The sequence below is a fragment of the Syngnathus acus genome, chromosome 14 (assembly GCF_901709675.1).
Source record: "Syngnathus acus chromosome 14, fSynAcu1.2, whole genome shotgun sequence".
NCBI classification, from domain to species: Eukaryota; Metazoa; Chordata; class Actinopteri; order Syngnathiformes; family Syngnathidae; genus Syngnathus; species Syngnathus acus.
In genome coordinates this window covers 787,909-807,052 of record NC_051099.1, presented here as the reverse complement: position 1 = coordinate 807,052, position 19,144 = coordinate 787,909, and the positions used below count along the sequence as shown (strand labels likewise).

Below are 19,144 nucleotides of genomic sequence, written 5' to 3'. Positions count from 1 at the left end.
TGTATGGGTGTCACCTCAAAGGACAGCTCGTCTGAAGCCTGCGCAATGTAGCGCTTGATCACATGGGCAGCTGCGATTGCCGGCACGTTGATGGATGACTCTTCGTGTACCAAAAGATGATTACCTTTATTGTCAACCTGCAAACAGTGTCGATTGAGTCAGGGATATAAAGGCGATGAACACAATAAGTGCTGAGTCAACTTCCTTCCACATCATCTCAATGAGGAAAGTGTGTACTATGTACCTCCATCCACGTGAGGGCGGGCCCACAGTTGATCTTGTTGTCAGCAATGGCTGAAAGCCGGGAGAGGTAACCCAACAACATCTGGGAAACAGACTAACATGGAAGGAACAATTAAAGAGGAAGTTTGAAATGAAAAAAACCAAACAAACCAAAACAAAAACACTTTTTGTCATCAGCTGAAAGCTTACTAAATAGAGGGACATTTCTTTCTGTTTATGACTCTGACTCAGTTTGTTGGAACACTACAACTGTAAAATGGAGTTTCTGGAAAAGGTTTAAGAGTGTCATGCGACATCCTTGGAAGGGGTTCTTTCCAGTCCGCATGCACGGAGCTCACCTCTGCTTGATCAGTCAAAGTGTCAAATCTTGGCAGCTCAGGCAGCTGGGAGAAACGACGGTCGTATATGCAAAGGTGCAGGTGCTTGTCCAACACACGGAAATCCTCATAGCTACGCTTCACAATCCAGCTTCGACCCTGAAAAAAAGAAAACATCGTGTGAGAGTGGAGTAATGATTCATTTGGGCGTGACAAAAGCTACCTGACCAATTTCATTTATTTTCGAACATTGTGGAAAGCTGCACAGTGGGCCTTTGTGGTAAGCACATCTGCCTGAGTTTTGAGGGTTTTTTGAATCACAGCTCCACTTTTCCTGCGGCACTTCCTCCCGCATTCCGAAAACATGCATGTTAGCAGAGGCTAAGGTTAGCGTCATCACTGCCATTCCATTTTTCTTGTCTCTTTCAACGCCAACTAAGGCAAAGCTCCAAATTGCCTAACCAAGTGAGAGAATCTTGTGGCCTGAAAAAGTTTGTGTGTACTGGGGCCAAAATCTGAGCACTGAGATTTCAGCACAGCACTCAAGCCACTGATTCTTTTGGCGGGGCTGAAAAGTCTCCGTAGGCTCAGTGAACACACATTAAGCTTTACTGCCTGCCCCACTTTCATACTGGGAATCCAGTTACCATCCACACAACTAAACTATGCTGCACCAATCAATATTGCTATTCAAAATCGAAACGGAACTATTTGCAGTCTCTTTTCATATAAAGGATGATTGCAAATATTTCCAGTGGCTTGAAGTACTAGATGGAATTTCCAACTACATACTTGTGTGTCATTTTCAAGGACAAGGAAAAGCAATACCTTCTGCGGTTGGAATAAAAAAAATGTCAACAGAGGAAATAAGGGCAAAGCTACTCTGCAGCTGGAGTACGTCTGTTTGTTTGGGTTCATTTAGTATGCACATGCCGTGTAAACAGAAATGTAACCACGTTCAACTGGGACATGGGAAGATGAAGGCTAGCACATGAAACCAAGCTTCTATCCATAATAATTCAGTTTTTGGATCATTCTAAATAATGAAGTCAAGAGACTACACCACAAAGTATGCTCTGTTGGAAACTCAAGAAACTGACCTGGAACTCGTAAACATTTCAGCCCTAGTGATTGTCACAGTGCGGCGGCCACATAGAGTGCTTGGCCTTTACCAATTTTTATATTTTTAAAGGGTTGTGAACTATTTCAGTCATTCTGAATTTAAATCCCTTGGATGATTTTTTCTATGTTAGTGTCAATTGTGTCATTGTTTATGAGGACAAGCTCACCTGGCAGGAAATATGAACCAAGTACACAAGCTCCTTGGACTCTTGGCTGTTGCGCGTAACTTCACTCTGTTCATCGCCAAGAGACAACTGAAAGACAACACAGTAATGAGCATTTCAGGTTTTGATTGACGTTAATAAGATGTGGTGTCACGCTAACGGGGGTCCCTCACTTTGAATATTACGTCTTAATCAGAAGGGAGCGGCTAAATTCCCCAGTGGTCCCTCATCAGCTTGACTTTTTCTGTTCAAAAGGATTTTCTTTTCTACTTTCTTCTGGTGTGATGCTTTGAGAAATGCTTTTCAAAAGATGAGAGTAAAAGCCATGTCCAATATTTCGTGGCTACAAAGAGACAAAGCTTGTAAAAAGGTTCTTCTCAACAAAGACGACAAGTTCAAATCAGTTCCACTTTTCTTGTTTCAAATGATTTTGGCTCCGTCTAATCCTTCTTGGCCTGCTTTCACTCCCAAACAGAATCAAGGCGCTCGCTGGAAGGAAAATACCACTGCGAGTGAGCGTGATACGCTCTGGCAGCAATTTCACTTTCCTTCCAAAAGTTGCTCCTGGTATGTCAACTATATGAGCACTTGAAGGCTAAAATGTCCAAAATGACAGTTGTCAGCCCTGCATTCAAATCTTTGTGCCTACCTACCTCGAAAAAAGGCAGCAGGTTGCCTCACAGCTGCGCCCTAAAAGCACATGCTATTAAAAGTTCTTCTAAAGATACACGGAAATTTCCAGCGGTGCAGGAAACCATAAACACAAGAGCGCTCAAAACAGCAATTTGATCTCCAATGGAAATAACACGATAGGCTTGCCACTGAGTGCTCCAGCACAAGTAGCACTCGCATTCTGGAAACCATATCCACCTTTCATCTTGAGTCACTCCATCTTAGGTACAATAAAGTCACGCTTATCGATCAATACGCATAACATCCATAAAATAGCAAGACCATGTTGCTCATCATAAAAAATAGGAAAAACAACAGACACACTTGAGTACTCACAGCAATGTCAAATGTGCATTTCATGTGTTGGCCATGTTAGCTGTCACACTTTCTTTCCTTCCTTCCTTCTCGTTGGTGCAGTGGAGATTCACACCGCCACGTTCCCCCTCCTTTACTGCCCAACACCTGTCTCCAGTCTCTTTTTCTCATACCGTCCCACAGAGTCCAGTTTCAGGCGCGCAATTCCAATGGGCAGGAGGACGTTCAAGACTAGCTCTCCACAACACTGGCAAAAGGAATACTTGCAGCTTGTAAAGGTGATGTTTAAATGGTAGATTCCTCAACAGGACAGCTTTCATCTCCTTCATTTGGCGCCCGCCGGCAGCCATCCTGCCATTGTGACCATCAATCCTGATTCTTTCCTTTGCTTTTGGGCGTTCTTGTCAAAAACAATCATACTGAGTGGCCACTACATTCAATCAGCAACAGAAATGAAAGAGAGAGTCCAAAACTTTGCGGCTCTTTTCTCTGCAGATTCTGCCACGCGTGTTCACAATCCCCCACGCTATTCTCTCTCTCTCTCTCCGTTCTTCCTCCTCCTCTTCTTCAACCCTGTCTGACATAGGACTTACTCCACCCCTCCCCCTCCTTGTGTCCTCATCTTCCTCTCCCTGGTTGGCCGGCCGGGACAAAGAGAGAGGATGGAGGGAGAGAGAGAGCCAGAAAGAACAGGGACATGAAGGGGGCAGGAGGTACATGGGGGTGAAGAGAAAAAGAAAAACTGCATTTGTCCCTTTCACAATAAAAGATATACAGGGAAATTGCTCCAGCATGTGACTTTGATTTGAGTGGCCGCAGGTAAATCTAATTATTCTTGAGCACCAATCTGTTTGAGAATATCAAAATGCTAATCCAATGTTGACCCAGTTAGATTTACTCGCCAATGCTCAGCGATGGCTTGAAGAGATACAGTTTATTATATATTCCAAAAAAAAAAAGGGACCTGACCTCTCAGATACAGTATTTCAAGAATGAAGGAAACCGCAAGTAGGCATAACTCAAAACATGAAGAAAAAAAAAAGCAATACTTGCAGGTCTTTTATCAAATATTCAAGTGATTCTGTCTCAGTAGCCAAGCGTGTAATGTGACATTCAGAAAATGTAATACGTCAGACATGGATATCTTACAAGATATCCGCTAAGCTTTTCAGACACAGTCTACTCTATTTCAGCAAAACATCTGTCACAGACTAAAAGACTCACCACTAGATTACATACGCAGGCACAAGCAACATTTTTGGGACAGGCACCTCCCTGCCTGCCTGCCTGCCTGCCTGCCTGCCTGCCTGCCTGCCTGCCTGCCTGCCTGCCTGCCTGCGTGGCTGCGTGGCTGCCTGCCTGCGTGGCTGCCTGCGTGGCTGCCTGCCTGCGTGGCTGCCTGCGTGGCTGCCTGCCTGCCTGACTGCGTGGCTGCCTGACTGCGTGGCTGCCTGCCTGCGTGGCTGCCTGCGTGGCTGCCTGCGTGGCTGCCTGCCTGCCTGCGTGGCTGCCTGCCTGCCTGCCTGCATTTAAGGAAGTTTACATTTAATTGAAGATCAAAACAAAACTTTGGAAAATGTCAAAATAAACAATGGGGGATTTTTTTTTTTTTGCACCAGTGGTTTCTTATTGACCAGCTGGGCGTCAGTTGAGTGGCCAAATCCTGGGAAGATCATGGAAGGGCAGATGCGCATGGCCTTGAGAGAGAAAGATCTTTGGATCATAGACAGAACCCATTATTTATACTTCTCTCCTGGTATTGCTTGGAAAATATTTTGGCCTATTAAACAGCCAAAATATCACATTTATGCCTGTGCTTCCAATGATGAATAATCAAAGAGGCCTCAACTAACCATTTTTTTATTTGAATCATTAGTTAATCTATCAATTATTTCATTGATAAATCTGTGAATCAGACCGACCGAGCAGAAAATGCACAAACGTGAATTAATGATGATTGGCTTTCCGGCTTACTTCGTAACATGTTGGCAAAAATGTTGGTCGTTGTTTTCAAAATTAAAAGCAAATATCTGATTTCGATTCGACACAAAGGTAATTGGCTCCGTTTCATGGAGGGCTACAAAAAACGGACACTAATTACTGTAGAGAAGCTGAAATTCAGGTATAGACAATTATTGATTGAAAAAAGGATCAAAACAATTGAACGTTTATCCAAATAAAAAAAAATCATACAAATATAACAAATCAAATATAACAATCATATATACTAAAAATAATATAAATCAATTAATTTGATAATCAATTACACCCCTTCATTTTCACTTGAGCCTTCCTCAATCCTCAGATTGCATGAGAGAAATCCAAAGCATTCACAATCAAAGGGATGGCAACATGGAAAGGAGGGGGGTGAGAATGAGTGCACGCCAACTGCTCTTTTGTTTTCTCCAAGCGGGGCCGTGCTGGCTGGCTCGAAACAGTTACATCATCCTTAGCAAACAAACAAAAATCCACAGATCTCTTTTGTGAGAACATGTGACAGGGGCTCAACATCATCTTATTGCTAGGCAATAGCCCGACATTGCTTTGTCTACGCTGATAGACTCAACAATCGAGAGTTAAAAGCAATCAGATCGTGTTTGACCTTTGGCTTCAATTGGCGTTTGCAAGGCTGGCTGTGCGCGAGCCTCACTGCAACACGGCACAGTTGATGGATTGGATCTCACTGGGGAAGGAAGGGAATTCATTCCTTTGCGTCACCCCTTGGTCTTCTGTGTGTGTGTGTCGGGGGGGGACCATGTGGTCGTGTTGCTCAGCCAATGGGATGAGGGAGGAGAAGATCGATAGAAGGATGGATGGCCGGTAAGAGCGCAGACAACCTGTCACGTCAGATGCAAGGCATGCATCGGCCATGCAGCACCACACCAGGGGGGGGCTGCTCCACAAGGTAGGCTGACCAAGGTGTCGCTCTTAATTAGCTGCTGCATGCATGCAGCACAAAAAGAAAAAAACTCGGGCTGTCATAATGGAATGGTGTGGTGAAAAAAATGGCACTTCCTTCCACATCTGTTATCCAAATTCAGGGTAAACATAATAGACATGTGTTCTGAAGCAAAGCACATCTTTGGCTGAATCACATGCAGAGGCTTGACTCATTCAGTCGTTACATAAACAGTTCCTTTCAGTGGCTTCAAAATTCAACAAAAAGACAGACAGACAGAGCTCTGAATTCATTTTTCTTTTCGGAGGGAATCGCTGATTGCAAAGAGGAGAAATACCATAGTCTAGTGCCTCTGTCCTGGCTTGTCAGTCAAATATAACTACGTGTACGGCAAGAGTTAGTTGGAGAACAGAATGTACGGACAACAGAGGCTAATGTCATTAAATTTGTCACGTAGTAGGCAGAAATTTGACAATACGTACTCTTTAAAACACAGAGTTCGTAACACAGTGGGGGGCAGTTGCAACCTTTGCAAAATCACATCAGCAAAATTGCCCAGGAATGCACTATGTCAACCATTAACTGCCACTTAAAACACACAATTCTGTCCCCCAAATGACAGCAACAATGATGCTGCAGGTGAAGCGCTCTCAAGTAACAGCAAATTAGCTGAATGCTGCCCCCTACTGGCTTCCGCCCAGAAGCGGTGAAGCCGCTGACAAAGTCTGACAAAATAGCAAAAGTGGATTCATTCGGACAGCTTCAATCTTAATCCGATTTTTTTCCTTTCACAATGAATTGTGACACAAATATGATTGTGAGAGTAATAAGCAAAATGACATTACCTGTATCGTGCCAAAGTCCACATTTTCATAATGGAAATGAGCACATTCTGCCAGTTTGGGAAAGTGGCCCTTGGTAAAGCAAAGTCTACATGAAAAAACAGCATATGGTCAGTCAGAACGCTCGAGAGTAAAACACAGAGTTTAGTTGAGTGCATACAGTGAAAGTAATAAGAGGTTGCAGATAGAAATAGAATGCGAGAAGCCATGCAGACGCATGATTAAAACAAAGAACGGAGGCAGATAGATAGATAGATAGATAGTAGGCTGTTGTGTCTACTCACTTCTTCACATTCTTGACCTTCATGCTGGCTGTGCTGCTGCCGCACGACGAGCGCACGAGCGGCTCGCTCCGCATCTCGGGGAACTCGGCGCTTCTTGCCTGAAATTTCACAAGACAAATTCAGTCGGGATGACCTTCAAATGGCTCAGCGTCGTTTGTGCTCAGAACGTCGGCAGCGCACTTTCCCATTGCATGCTTCAAAACTGTTGATGGCATTTGCATATGGTCATGACACATCTACTTTGAAACTTAGCCCAACGTTCGGAACCTCCACAGCAATGCCTGAGAACCAATTCCCCGCTCGGAGAACCGTATATAGAAGTGTAGCCACCCACGCGCAACGCCTCCAATTCTTCTAAAGCTAAGCCGTGTGTTTTCTTTACCTTCCAGCATAGCTGATAGATAGCGTGTGCGCACCAGAGAGCCCACGCTTGCATTATCTGGCAACGCCAGCACATTTTAGTCCGAGCGTTGGATTAGTGAATTAGGTGTTGACCTGAAAACCAAACATCTGAGCGGCAAAATGGCCCCCGTGTTGGCACTTTACATGTCCATTTAAATCCATGGAAGATATACTGTAGATGACATCACGTTTAATTCGCGGCCGGCCGGGGGCCAGATACGGCCCGCCACACCTTTTTGTGTGGCCCGCGAAGACAAATCCAATTCATGTCAGTACTAAAATTGCAAATTGTCTTCACTTTTAAAAAAAATCAAGATATTGCTAGCACACTCATCTTTTCTTTTTGGTAGCAGCTGACTGGATGTGTCCAGCAGCCCACATGGAGCAAATGACCTACTTGTTCACTGGCGCTGCACTCCATCTTACTCCGACAAAGGCCCACTAAGTCGGAAAGGTGTGGGCATTTTTTAAATGAATTGGTCATGTTGAGAGAGGAAAAAAAAAAAAAGGTCTTTTATCCAGGACCATTTTAAGTGCCTAACCATATCCCAGTATTAAAAAACAATCATTTCATTGAAAATAACTGCAATTGCTCATCTATGGTTAAAAAAAGAATGACAATTTAAGAAAGTGGAAAAACAGCAAAGGCCTAATCATGAGCAACACCGTGTTAGGGGTCGGACGTGACAGTTAACAGTTGCTGAGCGTTTCTTGTCACTTCCTTTAACCACCAGAGACATGAATAATGGAAGTTACTCTGGTCGAGACTAAGTGCACTATAAAATGTTGAATCAAGACAAGTAGACGGAAAAGGCCTCTAAATCCAATATTCATTAGCACGGTGTGCTAGTTGATTCTCTCCCTCTTGCCCAGTCAAAGAAGGCATTGGATTCCAACAACGCACGTCTGCAGGTTACCATGGAGACGGCCTCATTTTCACCATACTTTTGCAAGAAGTCAAACCCAAACCTGAGACTAGAAAAAAACGATTGGCGGTGTATTTGACAAAAAACGTATCTTTGGTGTTTTCTCTCCAGGATGGACCTTGTTGAAATAATGAAATGAGAATAAAAGTCGATAAATATTTGTGCAAAGAGCAGCAACGCATCAGTTAGCTAGCTATCATCTTCCATGCGTGCTAGTGTTTCAAGCAGCAGAGCACACATTGTCTCTTTAGACGGCATCTTTTCTTTCTCAATAAAATAGGACCAAGGATACGACCCACAGCTCAAAACACCATCATGACGAACGGAGTGTGTGTGTGTGTTTATTTGAGTGTCTAACCATGGCACTAATTGTCTCTTCCCAGTCAGGTCTCTCTCTGGGATGAATGTGAGCCAGTTCAGGCACTGTATCGTCGTCCTCCAGATGTCGTCCAAGTCCAAGGCCCCTGCGTGCGTGCATCAAACACAACAATCATTACCATCAAAAATGTGACATGAGTAAAGCAATGTTGCAGATGCACTCCCCCCCCCTGCTATAAACAAACAAACAAACCAAAAAGTGTCGCTCCTTTGTCCGCCATGTTTGTTTACTCAGAAGTAATCTCGGGGAATGAAATTCTTTCGTGTTGCTTGCCTGTGTCTGTCTACACCTGAATTCATGCAGCACAAGTCATTTGAAGTTGACGTGTGGGTTTTGTGTATGCCACAGTTTACTAGGTTATTTAACCCAGATTACTGAGCACTGAATGCAAATAGAAGCTCCTCTGTGATATGAACTAGTTTTGAAGTAAAAAGAGGGATTATATGGAGCGTTTTTTGTTGATGCAGCAAAACTGCCTTCGGCCATGCTAACGCAGCGCAGCCCCCTCATTCATTTTCAATGGAGCCCATCTGCTGCCGCAGCAGCTACAGAAGGCCAGCAGAAAAAAAAAGATCAGCTTTAACTCCCAAAAACTTGTGCCATTTTATGGAAATGCACTGACCCATTCAATACAATTGAGTCCTGTGTGCACATTAGAAACTACCGCTTTCATTGGATTGCATGTTAGAATGCTGATGAAGGTATTGGAACATGACATCCTGCACCTTGACCCCGTCCCATTCATCCCCCCTTAAACCTTCATTTTTTGTCATAATGCTGAACGACTATTTAATGTATGCTAAGCTACTGCTGCCATGGTAACCCCGGGGCAGGATTTCGACTTAGTTCAGGACTGTTGTAACAATGTGCTGAGAGCAGGTGGGGACTGAGCTCCATCAAACTACAGACTGATATTCAGATTGGCATTTACAGAAGAAGAAGGATTGTAGGTCTGTTTTATAGACCAATATGCAGTCATTGGTTGAAACTAAGTGAGGTTTGTCAAAAGGAAATAGATTTCAAAAGAGAGCTGAGCTTAGTTGGGCATGAAATGTCATCTGGATGTGACCATATCCCACGTGCACACAGTAGTGAATGAAAATGCCTCCAAAGCATGTGCCCACAAACAAACCAGAAGAATTTCACTAGCCCCTTTTGCCAACAGTATTTGGGCCAAAATGTCCTTGAATTTGCGTGCGAGCAATAAAGCATTTGGGCAAGGCTCGAGGTTGCACGCGTGATGACAGTGCACGGAGCATATCGAGGTGTTGGTGTAGCAATGACGTAACTAGCTGAAAGCTAATACACTTGGGCTGTCAATAGAGACGCTGGTAATTGAGCTGCTAGTTGCATTCAAAAGAAGATGACAAATAGTTGCTTGAAGGGATGTGGCGGTGATGGTGACGGTGCAAATTCATTCGACTAATTCAGCTACATGTGTGTGGAGCAACCTCCTCCCCTGCATGCAGATATTGCTATCATTTCTCCTTGAGCCATACAAATTCCAAATAACACCCTCTGCTGTCATCAACACTCACAGCCCAGCCCAGCCCGCACAAGCACACAAACAGAAAGCTGACATCTGCTTCTCAATCCTATGAGCACTTGTGACAGCCACCAAGCAAACTAAGCCTAACCTTTAGGTGTGGTCCTCTCCTAAGTTGCGCAACGGCGGTAGCTTCACTCGAGTTGGTGCTGCGTGTGGCCCTACCTGTCCGAGATGTCAAGGCTGGACGTGGATGTGGCTCCCAGCAGTCCAAGTGCTGCACTCCCCACCGCTGCGGCAGCCCCGCTGCCTGCCTCCATGATACTGACTCACCGCAATGTGGAGCCTGCCTGCCTGCCAGAGAAGTCCAGAGAGGGAGAGAGAGAGAGGGAGAGAGATGTGCAGCCTGCTTGCCTGCTTGCCTGCCTGGCTGCCAGAAAAATGGCAGGGGGAGCAATAGAGAGAAAAGAGGGAGGGAAAAAGACAGATGAGATCAAATAAATCATCGATATAGACGCAAGAAGGAAAGCCGGGGGGTGTCCACCATTGTGACAGACGCACAACATGGCAAAGTGTCATTTGTGTTGAAATGATAGAAAAGCATATGCATCCAATCATTCCTCTTGCTTTCCTCACATGCAGAGTTCTGCCAGCGTATCAATCAACAATTAAACAGACATATTAGCCGCACAGCTCGGTAGTGCCTGACGTGCCTCTCTCGATCTTTGACCAAATGATTTCTAGCAGCCTGCTGCGTACAAATGGAATGATCTCAAAAAACAATTGGGAATTTCTGTGCACGTATAAAGAGGGAAAAGCCTATGCCGGTTTTCCTCATCATCAATGACGATGCATTGCACACGCCAAGGAGGGGAGGGAGGGGGCGGGCGGGCGGGCGAGGAGCGAGAAGCGTGGGAGGAGAGGATCCACATACAACACAGTAAAGCAGCAGCTGCTTCTTCTTATTGAGCTGTGTGATGATCACAAAATAGGCAACTGTCACTTGACTCCATAAACTCAGCCATGACGTAACCACACGTATTGTGTAAACATACGAGACTTGCCCGACAAGTCTTCAGTTGCGTAGCTATGCTCTTTGCATGTCATTAACATGCTCCATTTGCTGCCTTGTTTAGTTAAGATGTCTCACAGGACTAGGATTTGCTTTCATGGAACTCCTGCTATTTGCTGATAGCTGGAAACTTCTCTGTACAATAGCTTTTTCGGCATGTGCAAGGAAGAATTGTTTCGAAAAAAGATTTCAGGTAGAAATCCAATATTTGCCGAGTGCTACAACACGATTGGCATGAAACATTGACCCGAATGCATCATGACACCCATCAACCTAATTCACACAATAGTAATGAGGCCACTGGATGGTCCAACTAGCGAGCAACTAGACAACTCTACTTAGCAAGGCCAGCCCGCCCGCCCGCCCGCCGTCTTTCTTTAAAGTGCCCCTATAGAAGCATTTCAGGTTACACGAAGAATTACGTAGCAAGGAAACATTCATACACTAGGAGAGTTGAAATAAAATAAAAAAACTGTTCATAAAATCTCCTTAACTGCCCTTTAAATGTGGATTTTATGACGAGCAGAGCTTATGAGATTTAAAAAGTCATGTAAGGGCCAGCGAGTTGTAATAATGCAGAGCAAAAAGCGTCAATCTTGTGACAGCCAATACAAGGCAACACAAGGTAAACATTCTAAAGCATTTATTATATCCTATTGTCATTCTATTCTTCAGGATTACAAAGTTGGCATAATTGTCAAAAAAAAACATGATTATGCATTCATATTCAATCCACCATTTGTTTATACAAGGAAAGCATACTTGAATGGCTATAGTTGCACTTTTTTGTTTTAAAAGAACTCATTTTGCTTGGTCCAAAAGGAACTTGCATAATTAGAGTGTTTCAAATGTTCTCAAGACTTTTTACATGGTCGAACATGATGTTGTTTCGTTCCAAAAAATCAATGAGCGCCTGAATGCTGGTGATTTCAATTACTAACAAAAGTCGTTGCCAGGCCAAGTCATGAATGGACACCATTTTGTTGAATCCTGATCTCATTCAGCCACCACTGGGGGGGGGGGGGATACCTTGACAATTTCCTAATCAGCGTCTGTGTCAATGCCAGGATTGTTTATGGGAAACTGGCAACTCTTTTGGGAATGTCACGGCACCCCCTCTGAGGCCACGGGCAGGCGGGAGATGCTTTTTCACACTGCCTTTGCAAAGACTCTTGCACGGAGAGGAGAAGGTCTGAAGACAGCCCGGCCGCTTGGCACAATTAAAGAGCGTGAGCAAAGGAACTGCAGTGCATGCCAAGACCCTCACAATGCAGCAGTATCCAAAGCCTGGGGTCAGAGGTCAAGGCTGGATTTGTGTATGGCCTCCAACACAGAGACAGACAAGGAAAGCTTTCAGAGATTGGCCACTTTTGTGTCGAAAAGAAAGACTAGAAAGACCATTTGGGAAAAAAATTCATCACATCACAAAAAGCAAACTGTAGTTGTCCACATGAATTTGGGGGAATGTTTCGTCTGCTTTTCAGCCAATCGGGACGTGAGCAGCAAACGGCATCTTTGGATGTATGCAAACACGGCCGCGTAACTTTAATAACAAGACGAGACGAGTAAATGTTGCCGCAAAGTACAGACTGAAGGATTAATAACTCCAGATCAAAGTGACACATTCAACTAAAGGGTGGAATTGAATCACATCAAGCTTCAACATGCTTGGAATGCTAACATGGCTCTCAGGGGAGAGAAGAAAAAAAAAAAAAAGCACCGCAGTTACACCGAGAACATACTGAACCGTGACCCAGACAGCAAAACAAAAACTGATGAAGCGTGCGTGGCTCCTCAACTATTGCTGCAATCATGGCAGAAGTGCTATGCACATTTGGGAACTTAAGATCAGATTAATTGTCAATTTGTGTCGATGTGAAGCCCTTTGAGACTGCTTGTGATTTAGGGCTATACAAATAAACTTGACTTGACTTGACACTGCAGGTTGGATCCATTAAGTCATGAATCTGTCTCACCAGCTATGAAGAGTTGCACCAGGGAAATATTTGGCAAACACTTTGTCCTCTTGAAATGTTTTTGCTTGCAACGGCATGCCTTTAAGCTAGGCATTTCCTAATGCTGAAGCAGATCATTTCTGTATTTGTATCTGACTCCCGTAATTTTCGGACTATAAGTCGCACCGGAGTATAAGTCGCACCAGCCATAAAATGCCCAAAAAAGTGAAAAAAAACATATATGTATATAAGTCGCTCCTGAGTATAAGTCGCCCCCCCACCCAAACTATGAAAAAAACCGCGACTTATAGTCCGAAAATTACGGTAGTTAAATAAGAATTAAAGGCCTGGGTGTATATTTGATGAAGCCCTAATTTAATATGCTATGAAAAAGAAGCCTGAAGAATTTTGGATCAAATAACACACTCGCTCAGAGATCCAGGGACGTATTTAAAAGTCCGATCATTTGATAAGAGAATGTCCAATAGAAATATATGATTTCTTCACCTCATTCATGATACACAGTATTTATGGCTTAATTGTTTTTTGTTTTGTTTTGTTTTTTACTTATCTCCAGACTCAGAAATGTTGGTATTTTACTGTTGTTTCTGTTATTCATTTATTACTTTCAACTGTCTCATTTGTTGTACGACTTTGCTTCACGGACAGCACTTTGCATGCAGCGATAGTTGTTTTAAAGGGCTCCACAAATAGTTGAGCCTAACTTACAAGACTAAAACATTCCTGTCGAATAAATCTTGTTTTTGTCATACAAATGAATCATTTGCTGCTGTTAGAGAACCTGGAAAACAAAACCATGTTAAATTGCAATCGGTAAAATAATACTAAAAAACGCAATAACTTACAGTAGAGCAAAATCATACTGCAACATATAAAACTAAACTAATAATACTCCTTGTACTTGCTTGACCCACCAGACATCACGACAGACAGCATGAACAGCAGAACACAAAAATGACTGTCATAATAATAACAACAATGACAATAAAGAAGAAGATCGAGCAGAACAGAAGCCCAAATAAAGGGGTCCTCTCCCCATTGCTGGTGGATCCGATTAGCCAAGCCAGTGAGTGGGGTTAGTTTCACACATGCACGCCATTTCACATGTGCAGACTCGACTGGCTGACTGACTGACTGACTGATTGACTGACTGACTGTGTCTGCTCCTTAAACAGTGGCTGAAAGTAATATGCTGCAATGGAGAACAAACACAATCCACGTGACAAGCTGGTAGGTAACATGAGCGTACACAAGAGGAAGCACAAGTACCTCACTTCAGCTTGCTCCTGCTGTGGCGTCCGTTCGACGACCACCCGTCGGATGGCGAGACGAGTTTAGATTTCACTGTCTGCGTCAGGTTCTTTTGCCTTAGCGCCGATTGGGTCCACATCGCAGCTTTAGTCCGAAAAGTGCGATGACGGAACGACTATTATCATGTTTCCCATGAATGAAAGGGACGGACGGACGGACGGCGCCAACAGCAACAAAAAGACTCACTCCCCCGAGGCTCAGCAGCACTTTTCAGCCAAATGATTTCTTTCAAATCATATATCTTGACGTAAAGCTTCTTGGTTTAACAGGGCTTTTCCTTTTGATTCACAGCTCGCTGTTTTCACGTTTCTGAAGAATAAAATGCGTCCATCCATGTGCAAGTGAATGGAGCACAAGTAGGAAAGGAAAGGAAAGGAAAGGAAAGGAAAGGAAAGTGAGTGATTCCTAGCGGGAGCACAGCAGAGCAGCGGCGCTCTGGCAGTGTTGCATTCGCGGGAGTCGAAAATACTAGCTTCAACATAATCGCGACAGAATTTCACACTAGTGTGACAAAACGTTGATATTCATCCCTTTTTTTTTTTTTAAATTGAACTGAACGGTACATTTTATTTCGGCATTTTTTTGTTAAGGATGCATCTTCATAAGTCGCTTTAGATAAAGGAAAATCAAAGTTTATCGAAGTTTTGTTGAAACGCATGATATACATGAAAGTAAAAGTCTCGCTTTTTTTAAGACAATGCTGTGCTTGTGTAAATACAGTAGTTTGGATTGCTCAACCCATCGGTGTACTGCTGAAACGTGTGGAACGCTTGACCCAATATTGTTCTTTACGCAAATCTGCCCTCTAGTGGCTCATAAAGGAAACTCCACCGGTGCTCCATCAACTGACGTTTTGGAGATCGGCAGGTGAACTTGTCTGCAGATAAATCATGTCGTAAAAAACCACAACACATTTGTTCATTTATAGTTCATTTATTCTATTTCAATTTAATATTACTATTTTACAAACAGCATTAGACAGGCTTCTGTCTGTATCAGGGCTGGAAAAAAATAAAATACACAACAACTAAACATACACAGGCAAGCTGACCCAGATTTTTCTCAAATGTATTTTCAGTGAAAATCAATCAGCAAATAAGCACACACAAATTAAACACAACAATGTGCCATTTTTACTCTAAGGACTCATGTGGAATATAAAAATATAGGGAACTTCAATATAATCCATAATGAAAGAAGCGCAGTTATTCTCACATCGGTGCTTTTCTTTTTCAGAATGGGAATACAAAACTTTTTTACTTAATGATATGTATTTCAAAGTTAGCAATGCATTTTCAGTTTTACCCAGGCTTTTTAGTCGAAACCTTTTGTTGGCAATCAACCCTCAGGCACAAAGAAGACTTAACTATCAAAAAGCGACCGCCGACACGATCGATTGGAGGCGGTGGGCGTGATCCAGAGAGGTACAGTACGTGAAAAGTCATGGGAACAAAGCCAAAAAAGGATGAAGCAATTTAGCAAATCGATTTTCAAAGTGTCAAACATGCCTCCCTCCCCTGGGACATTTTGTAGCTTGAGAGAAATAGCTTACACTTGGAATGCCTTTTAGTTTTGGCGTAGAACCCCCTCAGTTGTTTTTCTAGCTGTCCCACACTTTGAGAAATCTGAAATAAAAATTAAATGATTTTTTTTTTTTTTCATTTTTGATAGCAGACAATTTCTTTAATTACATGATTCGTCATTTGGTCAGATAAAGCAGAAAAAAAGTAAAGTAAATATAGAATATTTCTGATCCACAAGGCTTTTAATACAGTGTACCCTTGAACATATTTTATACAGTAAATTTTATTCTTTATACAAGGAGGTGCAAAAGTAGACGTGTTTTTCCCCCCCTCTTTTTTTCTTTTTGTTTACCTACTTTTGCACCCCGCTGCATCATCACTATTTCATTAGAATAAAATATTTCTGTCAAAAAATAATTTTGGATGACTTTACTGTCAATTGTGTATTTTCCTTCAACTTAAAAGCGTCACATCAAAAGTGACATCTACACTAGGTAAGGCATTCAGCATATCTATCTGATGCTATTAAAAAAATAAATAGTCTTTTCTGGTGGAATGTATGAAAATGTTCAGTTCTCTCGTCTTCAGTTCATTTTCTCTTGAACTTCAAGCCGATAAAAGTTGGCTTGGCTTCCAAGGCAGCAATTAAATGATTCATTGATAAATGTGAGATTTATAGGAGTTGATCACTGCTGCAGCTGGCAAGAATTCAAGGTCATGTTAGGGACATTGTGTTTGCAAATGACTGTATCTTCAAGTGCACCAACAGGTTGACGACAACCCACCATAGATTTAAGTCGCACGAACCAAAGTAAACACTGTCATTTGTTTTGTCAGGAAAATGAAAATAAAGCTCATTTGGTGGCTGCTTTTCAAAAGGAATACAATCACTTGCAAGTACAATTTGAGTAGAGCGCATTCATTCCCTACGCACAAAAAAATATTTTCAAATTCACAACTTGCTGCGGCAGTGAGGGGTGGGCTTTTTAGTCGTCCTTTTCATCAGCCTGGCTTTTCTCTGCGTTGGAGGAGCTTTCGAATCGTTGGGAGGCGAGGATGGCTTGATGAGACATGCTCTTCCTTGCAACATCGCTCTTCCTCCACAGGGTTATTTCCTGCAACACCAGAATATATATATATATATATTTTTTTTTTTTACACATATACACAGAATTTGACTTGTCCAGTTCACTTGCTATTGTGTCAAAGGTGCTCATAATATTAGTTTCCATGAGCCAAAAAGAATGACTTTTAGCCATAGTTGCACCAGTGTACCTGCTGTTTGAAATAGCGCCTCTCCTCCTCATCGATGAGGACCAAGTTGAGGTAGTAGCGGACTGAAAACTTCTTGTTGACGTCCCTCATGGTGGGCGTTATCTCATAGCCTGCTAGGAACAGCCTGATGGGGATGGACTCTCCTGCACAAGTCACACTTTGTTAGACCAGCAGACGGATCCATCACTGTGGAACAATCCTTTCAAATTACCTCGGACCGGCGCGCCGTCCATGATTTCGTACTTGGCGATGGTATCGTTCTCGTGGTAGACATTGGGCCCGGTGCCAGTTGTTTCCCGCTTGATGATGTCAATCTCCATATGCTTGATTTTAATTCGCACAAGCAAAAAGTAAATCTTGCCGACAATGACATCTTTTAGGTGATACCTGCAAAGGACGCGGACACCCTAAAGAACACTTTCAAGCAGCCACGGGCGCCGTCGCTGAGCTGAAACGTAAACATACTTGGATTTGTTGTACTCAAATTCGATGTGTAGACAGTCCTCGATGCCGACTTCCATCTTGATGGAGGAGTTGATGTCGGGGTAAGTGCTGAGCGTGTGGACCACAATGTCCACCTCTTTGATGATGTCGCTCAGTCTGCGGCCTACTGTGGCTCTGAGGAAATAGCTGGAGGCAAAAGATTAGTCTTGAAATATAAATAGCTGTAGGCAAAGCACATACCGTACATGATTCAAATCAAGCAGAGTGTACATCCACTTTTAATAATTGCAGCTAAATGTTGTACATTTTGGATGGCTCAGCAATGCAAATAACTGCAACTCACCGTAATTTGACATTCTGCCCAGTGTAAGCCTCATAGGGCTTTTCCACATGCGTGAACTCAAAGTCAAATGTCTGCGACTGCGTGAGCTCCCCTGGCCGTGCCAAGTCTTTCACCAGGGACACAAACTCGTGGTGGTTTCCCCTGTCGTAGTAGAGCTCTGAAAGAGATTTTCATTCTTTTTTTTTTTTCTTGCCTGACATATGACTGCACTCCTAATACTATATTGTACTAAATGTGGCTGTTATTACCCAGCTTTGGTATATGAAATATTTGGTCGACCATCGAAAAGAAATGACAGTTAATGATGGCAAAATTGACATTCCGGACGTTATTTGGCTTGGACATGGCGTTGACGGTCAGGTGACCTGTGAGCGAGAACTAGCACATCTGTCACGAGACCTGACACTTTCGGCACACTTTTGACAGCCAGCCGCCTGCGTGCGTGCGTGCGGAAGCCATTGGGGCGTTGAATACATTCTCCTGCAAAGTTACTTTGTGAGTGAGTGTCCGCCGTCGCCTGTCAAGACGACGTTACTTCTCGGCGGGACTGCAAGGGGCGAACGCGCAGTCGGTCGGTGCAGGCCACCGCCATTGGCTTACCTATCTGGCCAACAAACTCAATCTTGATTCCGTTGTGCTCCAGCCTCTTGCCAGGGTATTTGAGGTTGACGTTGACCTTGCCCGACACCGTCTCGCCGTCGTAGAAGAGGAAATATTTATCCTTCTTGCCGTCCTCGCTTTTATGCTCCGCTTTCTTCCTTGTTTCGGCATCATTGAGAACTATATCGACGTCCGCACTTTGGCCAAAACCAAAAAAGTTCATCGTTGCTGGTCAGGCTTGCTTTTTTTCTCTCTCCGTCAATAGAATTTGTAACCAAATGTGCTCCTTGATATAGCGATCGTTTGTTTGTATAGTACAAGTAGCTTCTCAGTTGTTTGACTAGCCCTACTAGTTTCAACTGAGTTACTACGCATGCGTCAACAGTCACGTGGACTCTTACCACTTCCGCAAGTAGGTTCCCCCATCTTTTCAGTTTCCCTCATCAAACAGAATATTCAATTGAAATATGCAAGGTCCAGGATATGTTTGATGCTGTTGAATACATGCAATAGCAATTTTTTATCGTACACAAAATAACTAAGCTGTCT

General features: G+C 43.3%; 2 protein-coding genes across 7 annotated transcripts in view; both read right to left on the bottom strand.

The window, feature by feature from the left end:
- Positions 1–14,825, bottom strand: part of arhgap32b (Rho GTPase activating protein 32b) — a 28,035-nt gene extending 13,210 nt beyond the window's left edge. For 3 of the 6 annotated variants that reach the window (XM_037270461.1, XM_037270462.1, XM_037270463.1), the window contains exons 1-8: positions 10,277–10,443; positions 8,545–8,650; positions 6,859–6,956; positions 6,578–6,662; positions 1,850–1,936; positions 582–719; positions 245–337; positions 15–137 (exon numbers count right to left, since the gene is read on the bottom strand). In XM_037270461.1, the coding sequence (XP_037126356.1) occupies positions 15–137; positions 245–337; positions 582–719; positions 1,850–1,936; positions 6,578–6,662; positions 6,859–6,956; positions 8,545–8,650; positions 10,277–10,371 (825 nt within the window). In that variant the 5' untranslated portion in view covers positions 10,372–10,443. Of the gene's footprint in view, positions 1–14; positions 138–244; positions 338–581; positions 720–1,849; positions 1,937–2,854; positions 3,490–6,577; positions 6,663–6,858; positions 6,957–8,544; positions 8,651–10,202; positions 10,227–10,276; positions 10,444–14,368 lie in introns of those variants that run through there. The other 3 variants (XM_037270465.1, XM_037270464.1, XM_037270466.1) reach the window with 3 other exon arrangements.
- Positions 14,826–16,065: 1,240 nt separating this feature from the next.
- vps26bl (vacuolar protein sorting 26 homolog B, like) lies at positions 16,066–18,981 on the bottom strand. Its single transcript, XM_037269385.1, has 6 exons — positions 18,596–18,981; positions 17,996–18,152; positions 17,674–17,838; positions 17,420–17,595; positions 17,209–17,351; positions 16,066–17,048 (listed from the first exon to the last, which is right to left on the bottom strand). The coding sequence occupies exons 1-6, from the start codon at positions 18,816–18,818 to the stop codon at positions 16,920–16,922; spliced, it is 993 nt and encodes a 330-aa protein (XP_037125280.1). The 5' UTR covers positions 18,819–18,981; the 3' UTR covers positions 16,066–16,919.
- Positions 18,982–19,144: the final 163 nt, after the last annotated feature.